The sequence below is a fragment of the Gekko japonicus genome, unplaced genomic scaffold (genome assembly GCF_001447785.1).
Source record: "Gekko japonicus isolate JY-2015 unplaced genomic scaffold, Gekko_japonicus_V1.1 scaffold626, whole genome shotgun sequence".
Taxonomy (NCBI): domain Eukaryota; kingdom Metazoa; phylum Chordata; class Lepidosauria; order Squamata; family Gekkonidae; genus Gekko; species Gekko japonicus.
Window position 1 is genome coordinate 26,943 of NW_015170911.1, and position 21,390 is coordinate 48,332.

A 21,390-nucleotide genomic window follows, 5' to 3' on the forward strand; every position below is an offset into this window, starting at 1 on the left:
CAAAGAGATGTAAATTCACTTGAGTCTTGTTCATATCATGCATTCACTAAGGGTGTTTTGGAAAATCCAGCAGCAGCCTTCACCAGCATCACCACCACCATACTTGACCTCCCAGCAGAGGATGTGAATAGAGCTCATATTTGCACCACTTTGGGCTTTTTCCATATAATTGGGAAGCATTAGCAAAGCAAGATTCCTGATCACGCAGAGAGAACCCTATTATCCATACAGATGTACACACACAGACACCACTAGCAACTTCCAATGAATTTTTGGAGATACCCTGATCGAAGCACAGTACTGCTTCATTAATCTTCTAGATAGTTTAACTTTGTTTTGTTGCTAGGTTAATTAAATGCTGTTTGAGTCTTTTTTCTCCTTAGTCCACTTCTCAGCAAGATGAATAGCTACACAACCACTGTATTATGATCACAGGTTATATTACTGTTATTGTTATTTCCCAGAAAAGCAACAAATAATTTCTGATTATTTCGTATGGTGTACTTATTGACTAAATGGAATAAGATAACACAATGATCTAAAGTTCATTGTGGAAGCACAGGGAACATCTTTGTAGAAATACATTGTGTTCCAATAGGGCTGTTTCAGGAAAGAGGAAAGCCAGTTGACATTTATACTTTTCCAGGGATTGTTTTACAGATGCAAGATCTGTCCAAACAAATGTTGTAAAGTTCTGAGATAAACATGGAATGTTAATGGTTTTCTGCAGGACTGATTGTCCGAGAGGTGAGCATCGAGATTTCACGCCAGCAAGTTGAAGAACTCTTTGGACCAGAAGATTACTGGTGCCAGTGTGTGGCCTGGAGCTCTGCAGGCACTACCAAGAGCAGGAAGGCTTATGTTCGTATTGCATGTAAGTAGTTCCTTTCTTACGTCTGCATGCCACTGTTGTGTTGCAAGTGGGGGTTGTCACCTTACTAATAAAGTCTATCGTCTGGAGATCAGCACTAATTCCAGGAGATCTCCAGACGCCATCTGGAGGCTTGCAACCATAGGCAGACGGGACAGTAAACTTATTAGGAAATTTCCTTGGACAGGCAAGTGGCTGTTACAGTCTGCTAGTGCTGTGGGATCCACTCAGCTCAGACCTGGGACACAGCAATGTTGGTGATGGGTATAGGCAGGGGTCATTTCATAGAAAAAGAGCTGCAGGAGCTCATTAGCATATCTAATAGGCTATTAGCATAATAGCTCATTAGCATATGCCACGCCCCCTGCCATCACCGGAAGTGATGTCAGAAGGGGAAGCAAAAAGTGGGGGGGTAGGAATCTTCAAATGCCTCCCATTCCCTTTCCCAGGCGGGCTGGGGGGGAAAGTGAAGAGAGAAGGGGTTTAAACTTTAAACCCCTTCTCTCTTTGCTTCCCCCCCCCCCGCTCCCCCCCCCCCCCAGCCTGCCTTGGCAGGCCAGCTGGGGAAGGGAAGGGGAGACTTTTGAAGATGCCTGCCAAGGCAGGGGGGGGAGTGAAGAGAGAGGTTTAAACTTTAAACCCCTTATCTCTGGAGTTGGGCCATAGAATACAATGGAAAGATTGTGCCACTGCTACGGCACGACTCTAGAGAGAAGGAGCTTGGGGGCAGGGCTTGCCGCCACCACCATTTGTGCCCACTCTCGGGTTACCAGAGTGGTGCTCAGGCACGCTCCAGCCCCAGATGACCTGCCTCAACAGATGTAAGCTCACTCTTGCTGTAAGGTACAAAAATGTATAAAAAGCAAGCCTATGTCCATGTCAGTGTTCTGGTGGCCCAGGTGACTCTCCAAGGTGACTCTGTGGTCACTGCAGCAGCCACTTGGCTCAGCTTGCTCCCAAGACATTTTTGTTGGAAAAGGCAATGTCTGAGGTACAAAGAGGAAAAGAGGAAGACCCTGAAGGGGGCAGCCAGAAGACAATTAGGATAGCCAGGGCAGCACCTTCTCTCTCCTGTTAAGTGTCATTCCTTGTCGGTCTCCAGATTGCTACTCTTAGGGAAATTTTCCCCTTCCTCTCAGAAATTCCACACTCATCTCTCTCCTCTTTCCTATCAAGTATGTTAGTTCCTGAATGAACCTTTATCTCCCCCTTAATCAGGTTGTGCACCATTGCTGTGTCAATTACTCTGCCAACAGTTTTAGCATCCCAGTCCACCCCTGTAATTCAGGGTTACAGGGATATATATATTGCTGATTATTAACTCATGCTTGTGCTGTTCCTAATTCTACTTATTTATTTATTTGTATTTATTTAGTATCTTTCTGGTATGGAATCCAGTATTTTAGGACTTCCAAGGAAAACAGTGGCACAATTCTTAATAATATATATATTTTATTATACTTGAGTCAATGTACAAAGTAACTCATGAAAAAAAGGAGGTTATAATAAAAGCCTGCAATCTACTTTTTGACTGTAGGATTAGAATTTTGATTAAAAGTATCACTTGACGGGCATGAGGTTTTAATAACTGATTTAAAAAACCTAGCATAATAATTTGCAAAATACTGTACGTTGTATGATCATTCCAGTTGGAGCTATGACCGATTTGCTTTTCAAATATGAGACTCGTGTTCCAATATTTGTTTACTTGGCTGAATAGTACCTTATAAACCTACAACATTTGTCAGGTTTAAATTCTATTGTTAATATTTCTTTCAGCAACGCAGCTAAAATTAAAATTAATAGTGCTTTCTAAATTCACGTATCAAATTTGAGTATTTATTTCCCTTGACATGCGCTTGAACTCCGAATCCCATCATGTGGATCTATTAATCTGTCATATTTGAAGTGTGTCTCAAATAATATTCTTCAATCCAAAGAAAACTGTCTGCAGTCAAACATACAGTTATGCTATCCAAATAAACCTCCTGACAGGATGAGTGCAATCCCGCGATGATAGATTAGATCTATGCCATCGTTTCATTGTGCTGCTTTTACTAGTCCAAATGGATGTATCCTAATCAAAGGGAACAAGATAACAAAAAAGCCATCTTAACCTTATTGACATTAATCTTCATATGAAGCCCTTCCTTCTCCTGTCACATCTGTATCTGGCTCTCTCCACTGATATAACTCAAGGCAAACTGTTCCCAGAAACACAGATATCCAGTTCATTATACAAATATTTAATTTTCATTAATTTTCCAGTAGAGAACCACCTTTGTAATACCCTGTTTGCATTGGAGACTCTCATTTCACTATCGTATGGATGAAATGAGTTTACCCTGACTTACAGCGTAAGGAACCACATCACTCAGCCAAGGTTTCCTTTGCCTTTGGGAACAAGATACAAACAGCTCTGGGTGAATGTTCACTAGAAGCTGACTGACTGCTTGGCATTTAGGCTGACATTTTAGCGTAAGAGAATTCCTCTTCTAGTAAAATGAATTAATTCCCTAGAAAAGCAATGTGTTTGTGTGTGGGGGTGTGTGGAATGCACTTTTTCTCTCTCCATGAGCTCTGTAGAAGCAATTAGGAGAATTCATAAATGGTGCTGTTAAGCTTTCAAAACGAGAGTTGTTCTGGTGCCTGCTCAATGCCTTCTGACAGTTATCTCTGATTCTCCTGATCTGGCTTCTTTTCCATCTGGTGGTAATTTATTTTGCGGCCAGCATCAGAGGATGATTGGAGGAGGAAAAGTGGTTGCCCAGTCTTTCTGAATCATGTCTCATAGTCAGGGCTGCTTCACACATGTGTTTGTCACTTAATGGCTTTTTTTACTGAGCAAAACATGTGTGAATGAGCTATCAGAGATTTACTGCCATAGGGATAACGTTCATGTCCTCTCAAAATCAATATGCTTTGCATAGCATTGGTTCACTTATTCAGCATCCAGTCACCAAGTGTGAAATAACTGAACATAGGAAAGTTGAGTAACGCACGCATGTGAGTGAACGTGTCTTTAGACAACTTCTTCAGTATGAAAGGGATCTGAGTATATGAAGGTGACTTCAGTAGACTTAGAAGGGTGTAACTCTGATTAGGATGGGACTGGTGGTTGCCTACATGTGGTAGAGAAGGATGAGACACCTGAGTGTCCCTCCAACTGGCATGCCTGACCCATGTCCGGACATTCTTGTTGGGAGAATGTCCAAGCTGGATGTATGTGCCTAGGTCACTAAAATGGTTTTATCCAGGATTTAGCTACAATCTGTATGCACATAGACCCACAAGGGAAGTTTGGAGCTGGGGGAGGCACACTGCCAAGGGAAAAGTGAGTTAACACATAAACTCAATTTCTCTCACACCATATGTAGATACTGTGATCATCTTAAAATTAAAATGTGGGATTTGCTGCCAGATGTGATGGCCACAGGAATAAACAGCTTTTAAAATGGGATTAGATAGATTCATGGAGGACAAGTCTATCAATGGTTACTAGCCATGGTGACTGTGGGGAACTTCCACATTCAGAGAGGAACCTCCACATTCAGAGGTACTAATCCTCTAAATCACAGAGCCAGGAGGCAACACCAGGGGAAAGCCTTGGCCTCTATGCCCTGTTGTTGGCCATCCAGAGGAACTAATTGGGCACTGTGTGATTCAGGATGCTGGTCTAGATGGACCATTGGTCTGATCCAGCAGGACTCTTCTTGTGTTCTTATTTTCATATTATTTAACCTGGCCCTCTTCCAACATTCCATCTATGGTTATAACAACAAAAGTAATCACAAATGGAAAAGAATAACTAACAAAGTCTTGTAATGTTGCCAAACACATAGGATGTATGGAGCAATCCTAAACAGATTTGCTTGGAAGTAGGTTTCATATTATTCAGTAGGGCTTATTCCTAGGAAAGTGCCCTTAGGATTGTAACCATATTCCCTGTGTTGAAGGTTAAGGCAAGATTTCTAATGATCTTCATAGTCTACCATTGATGCTTGTATCTTTTCTAAATCAGTAATACTTGTTCCATTGTTCACAAAGAGCCACATTTGCAATTAACACCAACCAAAAGAGCCACATGGCTATCGTGTGTCCTGTGAGTCAGTCTGTGTAGTGTCTTCACATCAATTAACTGTGGGATTAGTTTCGTTTCCCAGCCTCGGCTCTAACTGACTTGGTCCTCTTTCCTGTCCACGGGAGTCAGGCCGATTGGCCCATAGGTTTGTGTGTGGGGGGTGCTTTAGAATACCCTATATCTCTCTCAGCTTTCTATGATGAAGTTATTCCTAACAGTGCCTGTGTCTATGCTACCATAGTGCTAACAATAAAGTAAAACCTTAGAAGAAGCATGTGCTCTGTTGTTTGACTGTGGGTCGTGACAGCGGGTCGTGGGGCAAAAAAAATTCTGGTGGGACTGAAGTTCTCAGTGACTAGGAGAATCTTTTTTCCAGTCCATCTGTCAATTTTGACCCTGTCAATTTTGCTTCTTCTTCAGAGTTTTTTGCCTCTGTGTTATACACAAAGGAAATAGATTTTTCCTTCCTTTCACTGCAAGGACAATAAAGAGACCAAACAGTAGGAAATGAAAAGCCGGGACAGAGGGTGGTTCTGGAGCGTGCACCTTTTTAAATGTTTTAAAAAGGGGTTTTAAGGGAAAATCTTGTGGGGTCATCCCTTTAAGAAAGGTGGTAGAGCCCCGAATAGCCCCACCATAGCAATGGGCCTGTAGCCAACTCTTGTGTATTTGGAGTGAAGGGAAGTACCTCTTGGACTTCTCACTATCTTCTCAACATGTTGAACTATCATCTGAGCATGTGGAACAGCAGCTCAGGTGATTCAGTGATATTTCCAAGGTTCCTGGAGGAGAGCAAGTTGGCTGTGGTTTTCCTGGGTGGCTGCCATGGTGGTGGTTCTCTCTCGATATTTCCATCCCTTGCACTAGGTCTAAAGTTTGCAGCTTACCTGTTCTCTAGATCCTGCACCTGTGGTTGTTTCAAGGTTGATCCACCTGCCAACTATAAGCTTTAAATGTATTTTCTGATTGATGTGATATAAATATAGTGAGGATATGCCTTTGAAATTCAGAAAATTTAGTACAAGAATAAGTATATGTTTGCGCTGTTATAGCCAACGATAGGATAGGACTGTTAGATGGCATTGCCCATGAGGCACATGGGTATTGGGTAGAGCACAGGATTTGTATTTTTACAATATCAGGGGAATCTAGTTAAAAATATCTCAAGTGGTAGAACTGGGAAAGACCTTGTTGGATTTTTGAGCCTTAAAATATTACTAGGTGCATAATTTGATTATAAAAAGATTACTTTATTAAAAACTAGAAAAAAGGCTCGTTGTGGAAATAAATACAATGATCTCTAGAAAGAAGGTCTGGGTGTGTGCCCCAGCCTTGGACACTCAGTTTGCTGTGGTGACCTCAGCAGGGTATAATGACACTGAGTCCACCATTTTCTCCAGAGGAACTGATCTCTGCTACCTAAAGAACAGTTGTAATTTTGAGTGATCTCCAGCCCTCACCTGAAGATTGGCAACCTTCCCAGCCAATCATCAACCTACCTTTATTTCCCCCTCACTCTTCAGCTTTCTACCCCCCACACACCTGCAGCCTCTCCTGTGCTCTGAAGCCCTGACTGCTACGTCACATTGGCTGTCATACGGGGGCCACCTCAGCAGCATATAAGGATACAGAGCCCACCATTTTCTCCAGGGGAACTGATCTCTGCCATCTGGAAAGCAGTTGTAATTCTGAGTGATCTCCAGCCCTCACCTGGAGATTGGACACATTTTACCTCAGAACAGCAAACTGTTTAGAATGTTAGAGGCAAAAGCCAATGAAGTCACATATGCAAACGACTTCTGTGTTCCGAGGCAAAGGCCAATGAGGCTGCATATGCAAATAACCTCTGTGTTCTGACTGGCTACTGGGGGGGGGAGAGGAACAGCAAACTGTTTAGAATGTTGGAGGCAAGACTCAAGCCATGCAGCCAGTGGATAGGGACAGATTCTGAGTGACACACCAGGGCGCCAACCAATTCCGGAGCGTGTGGAATGTTCTAGAGAAGTGCCACCACCATTCGGCTTTTATATATAAGGGAGATGAACAGGTGGGGGAAGTTTTCGAGAGAAATAAACAAAGAATACATCCTAGCTGCTAACTACATCCTATCAGTTACATAGCTACAGGAATAGCAAAGGCTATTCCACTCCTTCTTGCTCAGGACAAAGAGAGGAAGATCAGCTATAAAACTTGTAAATACATGCATGCATTTTCTACAAACAAGATGCTAACTGACCGAAAGAAGGTATGATATTTTCTGTGCAAGGCACACTTTTTCAGATACAGTGGAATGGTAGGTAAGGTTCAAACTTATAGACAGTTTGAACCTTACCTACCATTCCACTGTATTTGAAAAAGTGTGCCTTGCACACGAAAGCTCATACCTTGAATAAACCTTTGTTGGTTTTAAAGGTGCCACTGGACTCTACATTTGTTCTACTGCTTCAGACCAACACAGCTGACCACCTGGATCAACCAATAGAAAGGTTACAGGTCACTTAATTAGAAAAACAACTCCCATTAACTTCCCCTGCACAAACTCATCTCTACTCTATGTGGTTACAGGTTACACTATGTAGTATCAGGCTTAACAACAACAACAGTTCACTCCATAATGGCTTAAATGTAAGCAACTTGTAAACCCCAACAGACCTCTAGCTGAGACTCTGAATAGCTCCAGCCAGTTAGCTCAGACACCTAGATGGACCAGTGGTATGATTCAGCCTAAGACCATTTCTTGTATTCTGTGCCTATTTACATAGGGAAAGAAAGTTTGTGTAGCAAAGCATCTGCAAAAGTTACATGTCCACTCAGTCCATTGTATGTGTTTGTGTTCATGTGTTTTATTTAATTGTTCTAAATATTTTCATGTATTTGTTTTTTAAGCACTGTTTTAATGTTTGAATTGTTGGGGAAAGTATTCGTGTTCACTGCCTTGAGGAACCTTCATTGGTTGGAAAGTCGGCATAGAAGTGTTTTAAATGAATGGATGAATGAATCCTTTCATAGTTCATATAGAGGTTTAGAAGGGCAAATAAATATCCTTCAGGAGACACTAACACAAGTATTTAACATACCTCTTTTATTGGGATTATGCTTCAGGCAACAAACAGATCTTTGTAGTCTTCAGGGACCTTTCTAACAGATAAATGCTGAACTTTAAATATCCAGGATAGCCCAAGAGAGCCTTAGAAATGTTTCACCAGTTCTTTTAGATGTCAAAAAAACCTACTTTAAATTATGAAGTAGATTTTGGTGCTTTGCCCGGTAACACATGATAGATTGTGGACAAGTTATATTTAGACCGTTAATTGAAGTGATTGTGTTTTAATGAAACAGGGCCATGCTATTAAGGCTATGGCTGTGAAATTACCTGGCATACAATGAAATACATAGATGGTAGCATACCTTCCTTGAGCTGAAGTTCTTTCAATACTTCTCATAACTATTATGATTTATTGTTTCCATTCAGCCAGGCATGCAGCAGCATTCTTTCTTGGTAATTAAAGTGCCACCATACTGTTGTGTAGCCAGGTCAGCAGGCAATTGCAGGTTATATGGGATGGTGCCATAAGCTTTTCATAGGGAACTTCTGTTGTCCTAAGTTTCTAACACAACTATGTGTATACATTTTTTGAAATCACTGTATATATAAAATTAGTATTTGAAGCAAAGGATCTTTGAACACATCAATCAGACTCTTGATCCATCAAGGTCAGTATTGTCTACTCAATTTGGCAGCTCTCAGGTAGAGGTCTTTCACATCACCTACTGCCAGATCTTTTTAACTAGAGGTGCTGGGGATTGAACATGGGATCTTCTGCATACTAAGCAGATGCTCTACCACTAAGCCATGGCCCTTCCTTTCAAGATATCATTTTCAAGATATCATTTTCAAGGCAAGAAAGGGGAAAAAAATCAGACTATGAAGTACAAAATTCATATTAGCAAAATGGCTCAGGGCATAGCATAACCCCCTAAATGAGAAACAGAAATACATTTTGATATTAAAATTCATGCTTATGAGCTTTTTTTTCCTGAGTGAACAACTGTAGTCAGTTATTTTGGATAATTAATCAGTACCTAATCCTCCACTTTTGATTGACAGAGTAATGGATGTTATATAATTAAACCTTTGGCCTGAAATTTATGAAAAATGGTAGAAGTAAATTTTCTGAATCTGGAAATTGTGACTGTACTTTTGCATATTACAGCTTTCAGACCTTTTCTCGTAGGTCAGTCGCATAATTTAAGTTACAACAGGAAAGGGGCAACACATCACTATGTAAGGCTGTACTCCCTGTCCCCACTGAGAGGTGCCCAAATTCTTGCTGCATATAGTACCATGTGGTGGTGGAGGAGGAGGAGGAAAGTGCCATCAAGTCACAGCTGACTTAGGGTGACCCCATGGGGTTTTCAAGGCAAGAGACGTTCAGAGGTGGTTTGCCTCCATGTTACAACCCTGGTATTACTTGCAGGTCTCCCCATCCAAATATTGACCAGGGTCCACCCTGCTTAGCTTCCAAGATCTGACAAAAATTGGATTAGCCTGAGCTATCCAGGTCAGAGTTATAGTACAAAGTGCTACAGTGTAAAGACCTGAAGACCTAGGGCCTGTCCAGACTAGTGGTATCATCCATCCTCCTCCTGAGTTTGCTTCTGCACAGGACTGTACAGGCACAAGCACAGCACTTCTTCAGCCACCACTGAAAGATGGCAGGGCAGAAACGAAGCATACATGAGCTGCAAATGTTTGCTCAAATACAGACATGAGTTCCGTGTCTTCTTTGGAGAGCCATTGTGGTGCCATGGCTAGAATGTTGCTTGTAAACAGAGAAAACCCAGATTCAACTGGCATTTACTGATCCTGTGAGGAAGAGCTCCGCAACTACTACTGCTTCATCTGCTGCTGCATAGGGCTCTGATCTTGCAAGGCAATAGGTGCCATGGTTGCTTGGCCAGCAGATCTGCAGCTGCCAGTTAGGCCAAACCATAGCTGTCTTTCCCCCCCCCCCAAAAAAAAAATCTGGGGAGAGGAGGCATCCTGGTAAAGGAGTGTGCTAGTGGTCCAGTATGGGGCTGCCGGCATCCCTGCCCCACGCCAGCATCATGAGCAGCTCTCCAGAGTATACTTCCCCCATTGCGTAATATATATGAAGCTGCCTTATACTAAATCAGACCATACAGGTCAGTATTGTCTACTTGGATGGGCAGTGGCTCTCTGGGGTCTCAGGCAGAGGTCTTTCACACCACCTATCACCTTGTCCTTTTTAACTGGAGATGCCAGAGAGTGAACCCACAGCCTTCTGCATGCCAAGCAGAGGCCCTTCCACTGAGCCGCGGCCCTAGAATATAGGGCCAATTGGCTTTCGCTTGGGTGTCCTCCATACACTCACACCGCAAGACCGCAAGGTGTGGGAGATAGCAGTATCAAGGCTGCACCTGGTCTCATGCAAGGGGGGTGGGGGGCAGGTGTGGACTTCTGGAGTAGCTGGGCTCCCACCCCTGCTCACTTGACAGTGTGTGAGTGCCCCATCAGGTTCACCCTCTGGAGATGGGGTACCTCTGAAGGTTCCAAAATAAGACACCATCACATGTCACGGACTTTGCTCTCCCCCTTAGGGGTTAGTGCTAAGTGTCCTCTCTGTGCCACTCCCACCATTGAATAGCAATGCTGTACTCACCCAGTGTGAATGGCACAGACCTCCGAGACCATGCCTCACACCCTACCTGCTGAACTATGGGCTGTCTTGGCTGGGGTTCATGTAGTGCTGGGAAGGGGAGAGGGTTTGACTACTGCTGGAGAAGGGGTGGCTGGTTGCAGCTGTAGTCAACATCCTCTGCTCCACCCTGCCTTTTGGGTAGGGCTGCACTTGAGGGGGGTACACTTGGTCTCTCCCATTGTATGGACCCCTATGAGCTATCCTGTGTTTTTTTCTGGCATAACATCCGCCATTTGGGGGAGGCATTCCCAGGCAGGGGCAATTTAGAGAGCAGGATATCTCGTGCCACACTCCTGGGTCCACTGCTTTTCTCACTAGCACAGCAGCTTGTCCCAGCATTACTCTGCTGTTACCATGCTGGCACCCAGCTGGGCACAGTGCTGTCTGGGTGCTCTGCTGCCATATCTCAGAGATACACCAGTAGAGCCTAGTAGACTCTGTGTGTACTCCCGCACCCCCAAATTGTGCCAGATAAACCAAAAGTTCTTGAGTCACACATATCCTGTAAAAATAGAATTCCGGTGGTACTTTAAGACTTAACAAGGTTATACTTCAGAACAAATGTTTTTGGACTAGAGCCATCTTCATCAGACACATGAAGTGTGTCCTATATATGAAGGCATTTATATGTGAGGTTATGGGGGGGGGGACAAGCAGCAGGGTCAAAGGGCCATGAAGTACTGGACCCCTGTATATTTTTACTGCGATAGACTGATGCAGCTGTCCCTGCAGTTATTAAGACATCTGTAGCATTTTGTTGTTCTTTACACTTTGCTGTCCTATCACTTCAGCATGTGGTTCCCTTAACACATACAAACTAGCACTCTGGACTGGAACAGTTTGGCTAAAAGCTCAGGGATTTTTCTTTCCCTTCAATAAAAACCAGTATGTAAGCATTTTCTCCTGGTGCTGTTTAAACCTCTGTGTTAAAACCAGTAATGCCACAGATGCTTAATAGCCCATATGCACATGAGAAAAAACTGCCTTCTTTGAACCCAGGTTGGTAATTAGTAGGCAGTCTGATGGGCTAGATTTGGCAGCTCCTAGTTGGCAGTGTTCTTTTTAAATTAAATGTGTGTTGCAGAAGAAAACAAGGTGGGGAGGGAAAGACTTTGGAGCATAGTTGGCAAACATCTTTACTTGCCGATCATTCAGTGGCTTTCAGCCTGATCTTACTCATCCTGAATCAGAGGAAAGTCGTAATGAATTCAGTTGGGTTACAGCCACAAGATTTTTTTATAACCTGACAGTTATTTGTAACATTTACTCCAGCAACATAGCAGTGTAAAGCCCATGTATCCCAGTGCATGAAGTACTGAGAAACCAGAACTGAGATTAGGAGGAGGAGGAGGAGGAGATTGGATTTATACCCCACTCTTCACTCAGAGTCTCAGTCCCCTCCCCACAACAGACACCCTGTGTGGTAGGTGGGGCTGAGAAAGCTCTTTCCAGAACTGCCCTTGAGAGGACAGCTCTGACAGAAATATGGCTTGCCCAAGGTCATCCAGCAGCTGCAAGTGGAGGAGTCGGGAATTAAACCCGGTTCTCCCAGATTAGAGTCCCTGCACTTAACCACTACACCAAACTAGTTGTGGATGTATTACTTTGAGCACATTTCTAAGGATATTGCTGGGCAATAAATTTTAGTGAGACAGCCCTAAATTAGCCCTGAGAGAAAGTTGGAAGTGGACAGGTTCAATCTCTTCATATTCTGCCTTTGTTGCCTACTCACAGTCACTAATCCTGAAAAGAACATTTGCTTTATCCATGCATTGCAAGAGGTCTGGACACAGGACTGTCTTTACCATTACTGAACTCACCTAGTAGGGAATGGTTTACACCTGAGATAGGGTAACATGTTTTTCTCCTGGTGGCCATATGCCTCCAGCCCAGATTGTGGCCTAAATTTTACATGGCATTAAAAAAGATAGATGATAATAGTTTCAACAAATACAACAAGCTGCTTTATACTGAATGAGACTATCAGTCCATCAAGGTCAGTATTGTCTACTGAGACTGGCAGCAGCTCTCCAGAGTCTCAAGCAGAGATGTTCTGTATCACCTACTCTCTGGTCCTTTTTAATTAGCAATGCCAGGGATTGGCTCTGGGACCTTCTACATGCAAAGCAGAGGCTCATCCACTGAGCCGCAGTCCTTAAGAAGCAAACAGCATTTGCCTGTAATTAACACAGAATAGCTGCAATCTGCAGTCTATTTTCTCCAGAGCAGGTCTACCAAACTAAAAGGCATTGCTTCATATTGTTCCAGTTGTAGCTATTAGTCAGTGCAGTGCAGCTGTAGGAGGACAGAAGAGGGGAAAGCTCTGAGCTCTTCTTCTTTATGATACTTGATGACTGGAGATTTTTCATTTTTAATAAGTACATTAAAATGAAGACTATTATATCTGGTGGGAGGAGAAAAAAAATCACAAAGTGCTCCACTTACAGTAGTTACTGCCCTTAATGGTCAGATCTGGCAGTTTCCACACAAGTTGCACTGTGTCGTGGTGACATAATTAGTGCCTTTCCCCCCGCCTAGCACATTCAAAACAGAGATTTGTTCCCTCTCCGTTCTGACCACTGGAGTTACTGTTTTGTGAGGATATAGAATTAGTTCGCCCTCTGTAGGACACTTTCTAAAGTTCATTAAAATGGGGGGGGGATTGGTCTTCAGCATCTCAGTTCACTGAGCATGTAATAGAATTAAACAAAAAGTAATTTGAAGGAACATGCAGCCCCGAAAAAAGCATTACGTATTTGCTTAATAACTGCAGGGTTAGGCTTGAGTATGAAGGGTGTGTGTGTGTGTTTATTTTATGTGGCATGGGAATATGCTTCTGTTTTCTTCTGGCGGTGTGCTAAAGTTTAGAAGATGAGGCCTTATTCTGAAAAGCATACCTAGCGGAAAAGCACCTATTGCTCCATCCCTCTGAATGCTGACGACATGGCACTCCAGGTTGGGAAATACCTGGAGATTTTGGGGGTGGAGCCTGAGGAAGGTGGGGATGGGGTAGGGGGGACTTCAGTGGGGGATAATGCCATGGAGTCAACCTTCCAGAGCAGCCATTTCCTACAGGAGAACTGGATTTATTTTCATATGGAAAAGCTGAGAGTGCTGGTGACCACTGTTCCCTCTAAGCTGTGGAGTCTTGTGAGCAAAAATTCTACTCTGTGAGCTACTGGCATTAAAGTTGTGAGTGAGCGATTTGGCTACTGCATAAATCAGTGTGCTCTGGAGCTATCTTTCATGAGCTAAGACAAAAATCTGTGAGCCAGAGACTAAAAAACTGTGAGCTAGCTCACACTAACTCAGCTTAGAGGGAACACTGCTGGTGACTTATTGAGTTATTTACAAATGTACAAGGAAATCTTGTTGGAAGCAAGCAGCAAAACAGTCAGCCCTATATCTCTGACTAGTGGGTAGTTTCACAGAATTTCAGGATCCTTCATGTCAAAGCAATTGCAAGTAGGGTTGCCAGCTCTGGGTTGGGAAATACCTGGAGATTTTGGCTGCTTGGTGGGCTCTGTTGGGAAGTCTGGTCTAAACTGGGCTCCCCAGCAGAGCCTGTGGGGAGAGTTCCCTGGTAGGCTGTGTTGGGCAGTCCAGTCTCAACCGGACTGCCCAGCAGAGCCTGCGGGGAGCATTTTCCACACAGGATCGGCTCCTGAGCAGGCTCTGTTAAGCATTCTGGTCTAAACCAGGCTGCCCAACAGAGCCCCACCTCTTTAGCACACCTTGTGATGAAGCCTTACCATTACAAAAAGTAATTTAGCTGTCTCTCTTTGTGTCCTGAAACATAGCAATTTTAATTAGCTTAAAGATGGGATACCTGATTGTGTAATAGCAAACCTAGAAATAGGTTATACGTTACTCATTTTCTGAGAAACTGAATATCAAATAAAGATGACCTTTTTGTTCCTTACTCCACTAAGCATCACCTGGCAACATAGTGCTGAAAGGACGCTAATACATTTTTCAAATGTTACATTCTGAAATAGATACCTTAAGTGTGTGCACGGATGGTTGTTTTTTTAAAAAAAAATGGAAATGAGTTTTAAAATAACTTTCAGCAAAGTCCACAAGAAAATGTGCTAACTGTAAATTAGTTTTATTATAATATTGACCTTATTCATTATGATGCAACCATGTCGGTATCTGATCTGCTGAAGTATCCAGTAGACTCATGGTCCTCTGACTAATAGAAATCTCAGGTGACATAGTCAGCTGATCTATAGAAATATCACATTATTAGTGCCCATGTAGTCAGGGGGTTTCTATTGATTAAAGCAGTGAACTTTTGGGTGGGTGCCCCACACACGTATAGAAAGCAAGGCTGCCGATCTCCTGCCTTTCTTTGCATACACACTCACTGAGAAGAGCACCTCCACTCAGAGTTGGAAAGGATTCTTCTGTGGTTGGCCTTTGGCTTGTTCCTCAGTGTGAAACATACCCTGGTTTTAGCTTGTGCTTCCTGTCCCCAGCTCTGTTGGTCTGCTGCCCGTGGTCCTAATCCTGGCTCTTTTCTTTGCATCATATCATATGACTCTGATGTCTCATGCTTACTGCTCAGTAGGTCCCATGTTCAGTGAGTCCCAGGTCTGGAAAGTTTGAAGACTGATAGATTAAGGGGTAGAAAACGGGACTATTTTTGCTTTAATGGCTGATTTAGTACAAGAAGGAGTACTAGCTCTAGCTCCTGCGCTGGAAAGGAGGAAGATATATGTAACATAACTCCTTTTTCACTTTGAAGCATTTTACTGTATATCTGCAGTAAGATATGGTGTTTAGATATGAACATCTTCTGAGCAACAATAACATTTTTAAAAATATATATTTGATTATCATTAATTATATAAGACTTTTGGAAAAGAAAGACATCGGGAATGGGATAAGACATCAAGGAGAATTTCCATCAAGCTTATATAAGAACATAAGAACATAAGAGACGCCAATGTTGGATCAGGCCAAAGGCCCATCCAGTCCAACACTCTGTGTCACACAGTGGCCAGAAATACCAGTGCCATCAGGAGGTCCAGCAGTGGGGCCAGGACATTAGAAGCCCTCCCACTGTTGACCCCCCCCCCAAGCACCAAGAAGACAGAGCATCACTTGCCCCAGAGCCCCTAGCTATACCTTGTGGCTAATAGCCACTGATGGACCTCTGCTCCATATGCTTATCTAATTCCCTTTTGAAGCCGTCCATGCTTGTAGCACCCACCACTTCCTGTGGCAGTGAATTCCATAATAGCTGTTACAATACAATTTCCATCTTAGAGAAGAACAAGAAGAGATCGGATTTATACCCCGCCCTTCACTACCCAAAGGAGTCTCAGAGCGGCTTACAAACTCCTTCCCCTTCCCCTCTGCACAACGGACACCCTATTAAACCTTTGTTTCCATACTTCTTTTCATTTTTATGCTTTCTAAATCTATAAGTGGTTAAACCAATCTCTAAAATCTACTGCAATGGTTTTTGTAAAAATACATATTCTTTACAGTTCAAATTACATTTCTTAGTTTATAATAACTATAATCCATTATTCATTATCTTCTTTTTCAATTTCTTTTCACACATTCATAAAATGGTGTCCAATTTTCTCTCACATTTTGTTTACTTTTTCAATGAGTCCATCAATATATCTATTTCTGCTATTTCAAAGATTTTTGTCAAGGGTTTATCTTTCATTGGTATCTCTGGCATCTAGCATAAATGATTCTTGCTGCTGTAACCAGGTCTCGTTTCAGGCTGGAGCAGCGCTCTGGCAGTGATGGAAGGTGTGCCCCCCCCCCACGCACACACACCTGGCCCTGCCTCTTCCCGAGCAGCCACCCCCTCGATATGCTGCAGGACTGGCTCCTGCAGCTCTTGGCTCCTCGCATCTCGGCTCCTCGCATCTTCCCTGTTTTCTCACCAACCAGTCCCACCTCCTTGCTTCCTGCCGCCCACACCCCGCTGGGCCCTCACAGCCTGTGCCGTGGCTGGGCTTGGGCACGCCCCCGGCAGCTGCCCTCCCGTCACTGCAGCTGGGGCGCTCTGTCCACGCTGCTCAGGTTGGGCCGTCGCTCCCTTCCTGGCACCAATGCAGGTGGGTCAGGAAAGGCCTGCATCCTCCGTGGGTAGAAGAAGGGCTCCTGTGAACAATCTCCCCGGGGGGGGGGGGCCGCTTGTGGGGATGCATCCTTTTTTAGGCAAAGGGATGCTAACGAAGGATGGGTAGAGGCTCTTCCTCTGGGGCCAGCCCTGCCTTCTCCCTTACCTGCTGCCCCCTTGGAAGCGGCAAGCTGGGATTCAAGGCAGTGGGCGGGGAGAGCGAGCCCCTCACGTGGTCTGCTACTTGCAAACTTAGCAGCTGGGACTAGCGGCTGTTTGGCACCTGGCCTTTGCACATGTCTGCGGCATTTCCACATGGACTGCCGCCAGAGCAAGATAAGAAGGCAGCGCCGAGCGCCACTCCCCTCAAGCCAGAGGAATTGGCGGACACTGAGAAGAACTGGGGAAGTGGGGGCTCGAGGGGAGGGCTCTGCACACACTTGCCTGCCACCCGGGAAGAATGGAGCCAAGCAATGCAGGAGAAAAGAGCCACCTCCTGTGGCCCATATACTTACTCAGAAGTAAACCCAATTGAGGCCCATCAGCTTCCAGCTGTGTAGTCCGAGCTTGGTGGCAGGAAAAATAAGTAGGAAGGCAAGGAGGCAGCAAAAAAACACGTCATCTCAGAACACTACAGAGAGGTTCCTGTACAGGTGTTACATATCAGGGGTCTCAGAAAAGAGCAAAATGTCACAGGCTATTTCTCATGGTGAGAGATATAGGGTGATTTTATCTGGGAAAGACTCGCTAAATACTGGGATCTCTGATCCTTTTGCTACTGCCTTCACCATGCTGATAGGGATACTGGAAGTGTGTGGACCTTTCCTGTTTAATTACTACATTTTCCCAGTTCAATCACCTCTTGACATAGACTGTGAGGATAAGGTTAACTGGTGTTTCAGGATTCTCCCCTGACCCTCTCACCCTACTACCTCTCTAAAATAGACCAACCTGCCTAACATGCAATACCTAGTTCTGTCCCTATTCAACCCCTGTTCCTCTGTATATCTGTCTGCGTCCTAACCTCCAACCTCTCTCACACAGAGGATCCATGACCACTCATTGGCTGGAAGCTGAGGAATTTACATGCACTCCAGAGGATCAGGGATTGGCTGTGACTCCTGGAAGGCAGAGCTGGAAGTTATCCATCACTCTCCCACACACACACACATACACACACACACAGGAGGGTATACATAAATATACACTGCTTTTCCACACTTGTAGTATTAATGAACTGGCACATAAGAACAACAAGTTTCTCCAGCTGTGTATGTGTATGCTTGTGCTTCTGCTGCTTGATTCTTATTTATTTATTTAGTTAAGGCACTTCTGGGCTGCCTCTGCCTTGGAGAGACCCAAAGTGTCTTACGAAGGGGGGGATATTCCAAAGGAGAAAAACAAATAGACAAAGAAACGTGTCAAACAAATCTGGACTGATCCATATCCCCCAAGCTGTCACACATTCCAGACAATTTAAGGCTTGTGCCTTGGCACTATACCTGCAGAAACAAGAGAAAAATGGTCAGCCACTCCACATAGACTTCAGCTGCTGACAGCTTGTTACTAGCAAACCTGCAAGATCTTCCTCATGTACACCTCTGCCAGCCATTAGTTATTTTTTTCCTCATCCTCCTCTAGTTACTACATTGCCTCTGATTGTCGTGGTTCAGGGCTCTGTCATCTTCTCATGATCCTAGTCCACAGTACTTCTCTTACTGAAAAACACCTATGTTGTTTTGCTATCCCTTATGTGTTTTAGCTTTTCTCCATTCAAGGCCTTGTGCCCACACTCAAGTAATATTTGTAAAATATCATAAAAAAATTCTCCCTGGCATAGGTCCGAGTGGGGAATCTCTTGATTTTGGGGGCTTCTCCCCACCATGGACCACTCTGGTTTTGGAGCAAAACTCTATGGTTTGATGGTGAATTTACCATAGAGTTTTGCCCAAAATCCAGTGTGCCACCCTCAGTGTCGCTGACTTCTGGGTGATGTCAGCACATTGCACAATGTCACACAAAATCCCCGCCCACCCCCAGAAACCCCCCAAATCCCTCTGCTGGAGCAATGAGGGGACCTGGCAGCCCTATTCTGGCATGTTTCCAATTCTGTCAAATAACTGGGTTTTGGGAGAGTATCCTGAAATCAAATCTACTGCATCTTCAAAAATACTTTTTAAAGGAAGCGATCTGTATCACTTAATAATTCACTGCTGCTGGATTTAATTTAGAGGATTTTTTAAAGTTGTGTTTTTCGAAAGGACCCCTTTTTTGAAGGATTTTTGTTTTAAGACACCGTAGTATAAATAGTATTCATACACCTACCTCTGTGTACCAGTAAGATGAATGTGTCAGTGAAAAGTGGGGAGGACTGACTGTGTCAGTCTCCTATCATGAAAAAAGCATTTATACAAAAAAAGGAATTTAAAAGCAAAAATATAAAAAAGAACAATTACACATTCATTACTGACAGAGTTCAGCTGACCTTTTTCTTCTAGGTTCAGCACTTGTACATTATTTCTGAAGTTCCTTTTCACATCCCTATATTTATAATCCTGACAGTGTTGTAAAGACGTAGTTTGAGGCTCACCAAAAGATTATATTGGAGTATATTAAAAGGAATAAGGCAAAGTCTATGAGCTAAAATTATTCTGAAGGATAAAGTCCTGTACTCCTTGCTTTCTGAAAAAAAATTATTAGTAGTAAGTCATACATCACTCTGTGATAGAGTAATAAAAGGACTTTTCAACTTTGGTTGTCGTTTGCTATTCAGTGAGCTGTGGAGAACATTCGATTTTCCTTTGACACAGTTCTTTTTTACATATTAGATAGGACTGTCAAGGACAGCAGGATTCCGGTCTCCTACCTTTTCTCAGATAAAACCAGTTTTTGAGGGAGCACTAACTTCCTTGTTGGTTCAGGCCTACCAGTATTTTCTAAGAATTAATTACACAGTGTGCACTGAGAACTTCTAGTTTTGAAAAGAAAAAGAATAAATTACAGGACCAGGACAGTTATTTTCATATTTTTGTACAGATAGGATTGCCAACTCTGGGTTGGGAAATTAATGGATATGGAATGGGTGTGAAGCTTGAGGATGGCAGAGTTTAAGGACGGGAGGGACCTTAGTGCCATAGAGTCCACCCTCCAAAGCAGCCATTTTCTGATCTCTGTAGTCTGGGGATCAGTTGTAATTCTGGGAGATCTCCAGGCCCCACCTGGAGGTTGGCAACATGTATAGGCTCTAAACCAGAGTACCCCGTGCAAGAGCACATAAAGTGATCCCTCCATGCTCTAGAACAAGAGTACTGTTACAGTATAAGAGTACCTAATGGAAACTTGCGGGATGAAGCAATGGAAAAGGACAGAGGCAAGCTGGCCATCAGAACATGTAGTAGGTGGCTTTGAGTTGGACAGCAGTTGCACTTCGTACCAGCATTTTAACAGCAGGAAGGGGACTATGTTTGGTGGTTTCCTGGTTGTAGTGAAGAGGTTAAATAATTCAGCTGGTAATGGCAGTGGCTACTGGCAGTGGCAATAAATATCTGCAATAAAGCAGAGAATAGGTTTTAAGTCCCATTCTAATCACTAGTCAGGATCTATGGAAAGTGTGTGCAACAGGTAAACAAGTTGAATTTCCACAGATGAGATACGACCATGACAGATGAGTCATGTGTCTCATAAAGCTTTTCTACTTGGTGAACTTCCTTCTCTTTTTGTTAACAGATTACAAGGTAAAGATATTATTTTAAAACTTACAAATGGAGTGACCTTTTCAAGATTGCGGCACTAGAGTGAGTAATTCAGCCACCAAGCATATCCAGGTTTCCAGAAATGGCCCATATTTCTTTGAAATGTTTCTTTTTTCACTCTTTGGAATTTTAATATCTTCAGCACTTACAGTTCCATTTTGATTTTACAGTGAAGCTAAAAATGGCCAAACTGAGGCTCATAAACTCCTTTTCACTTGATGTGGGTCTCCCAGCCTGAACATGGTGGTAGTGAACACAAAGAGAATAAAAAAACAAAGCCTGGAGTATGCTGTGTGTACTTATGACTGTACTTGTCCTTTTCCTTGCTTCGTCATGTTTCCCCCAGTAACCAAAATGGAAGCTTGGGTAGAAGAGATGCTACAAATGGCTTCTTGCAGCTCAGGTTGGATTCTGATATACTTCTTCCCCAGTCTTTTTTATTCAATTTTTTTAAAAAATTGTTGGAATTGTAAACATTTTTATCTCATGCTTCTTCCAAGAATCTCAAGACAGTGTACATTTTTCTCCCATCCCCATTTTTATCTGCACAGCAACCCCAAGAGGTAAGTTAAGCTCAGAGACTGTGACTGGCCAAGGGTCATCCAGTTTGATTCCCCACTCCTCCACTTCCACCTGGCTGGATGACCTTGGGGAAGCCATAGTTCTAATAAGAGCTGTTCTTGAAAAAGAGCAGTTTCTGTCAAGAGCTCTCAGCCCCACCTACCTCACAGGGTGTCTGTTGTGGGTAGGGGAAGGGAAAGGAGTTTGTAAGCCGCTCTGAGACACCTTTGGGTAGTGAAGGGCGGGGTATAAATCCAGTCCTCCTCCTCCTCCTCCTCCTCCTCCTCCTCCTCCTCCTCCTCAGTTTTCAT

General features: G+C 43.5%; 1 protein-coding gene across 1 annotated transcript in view; it reads left to right on the forward strand.

Moving 5' to 3' along the window:
- Positions 1–726: 726 nt before the first annotated feature.
- Positions 727–21,390, forward strand: part of UNC5C (unc-5 netrin receptor C) — a gene marked incomplete at its 5' end in the record, with an annotated part of 170,796 nt that continues 150,132 nt past the window's right edge. Inside the window, one exon of the mRNA XM_015418683.1 lies at positions 727–874. Coding sequence (XP_015274169.1) covers positions 727–874 — 148 coding nt within the window. The remainder of the gene's footprint in view (positions 875–21,390) is intronic.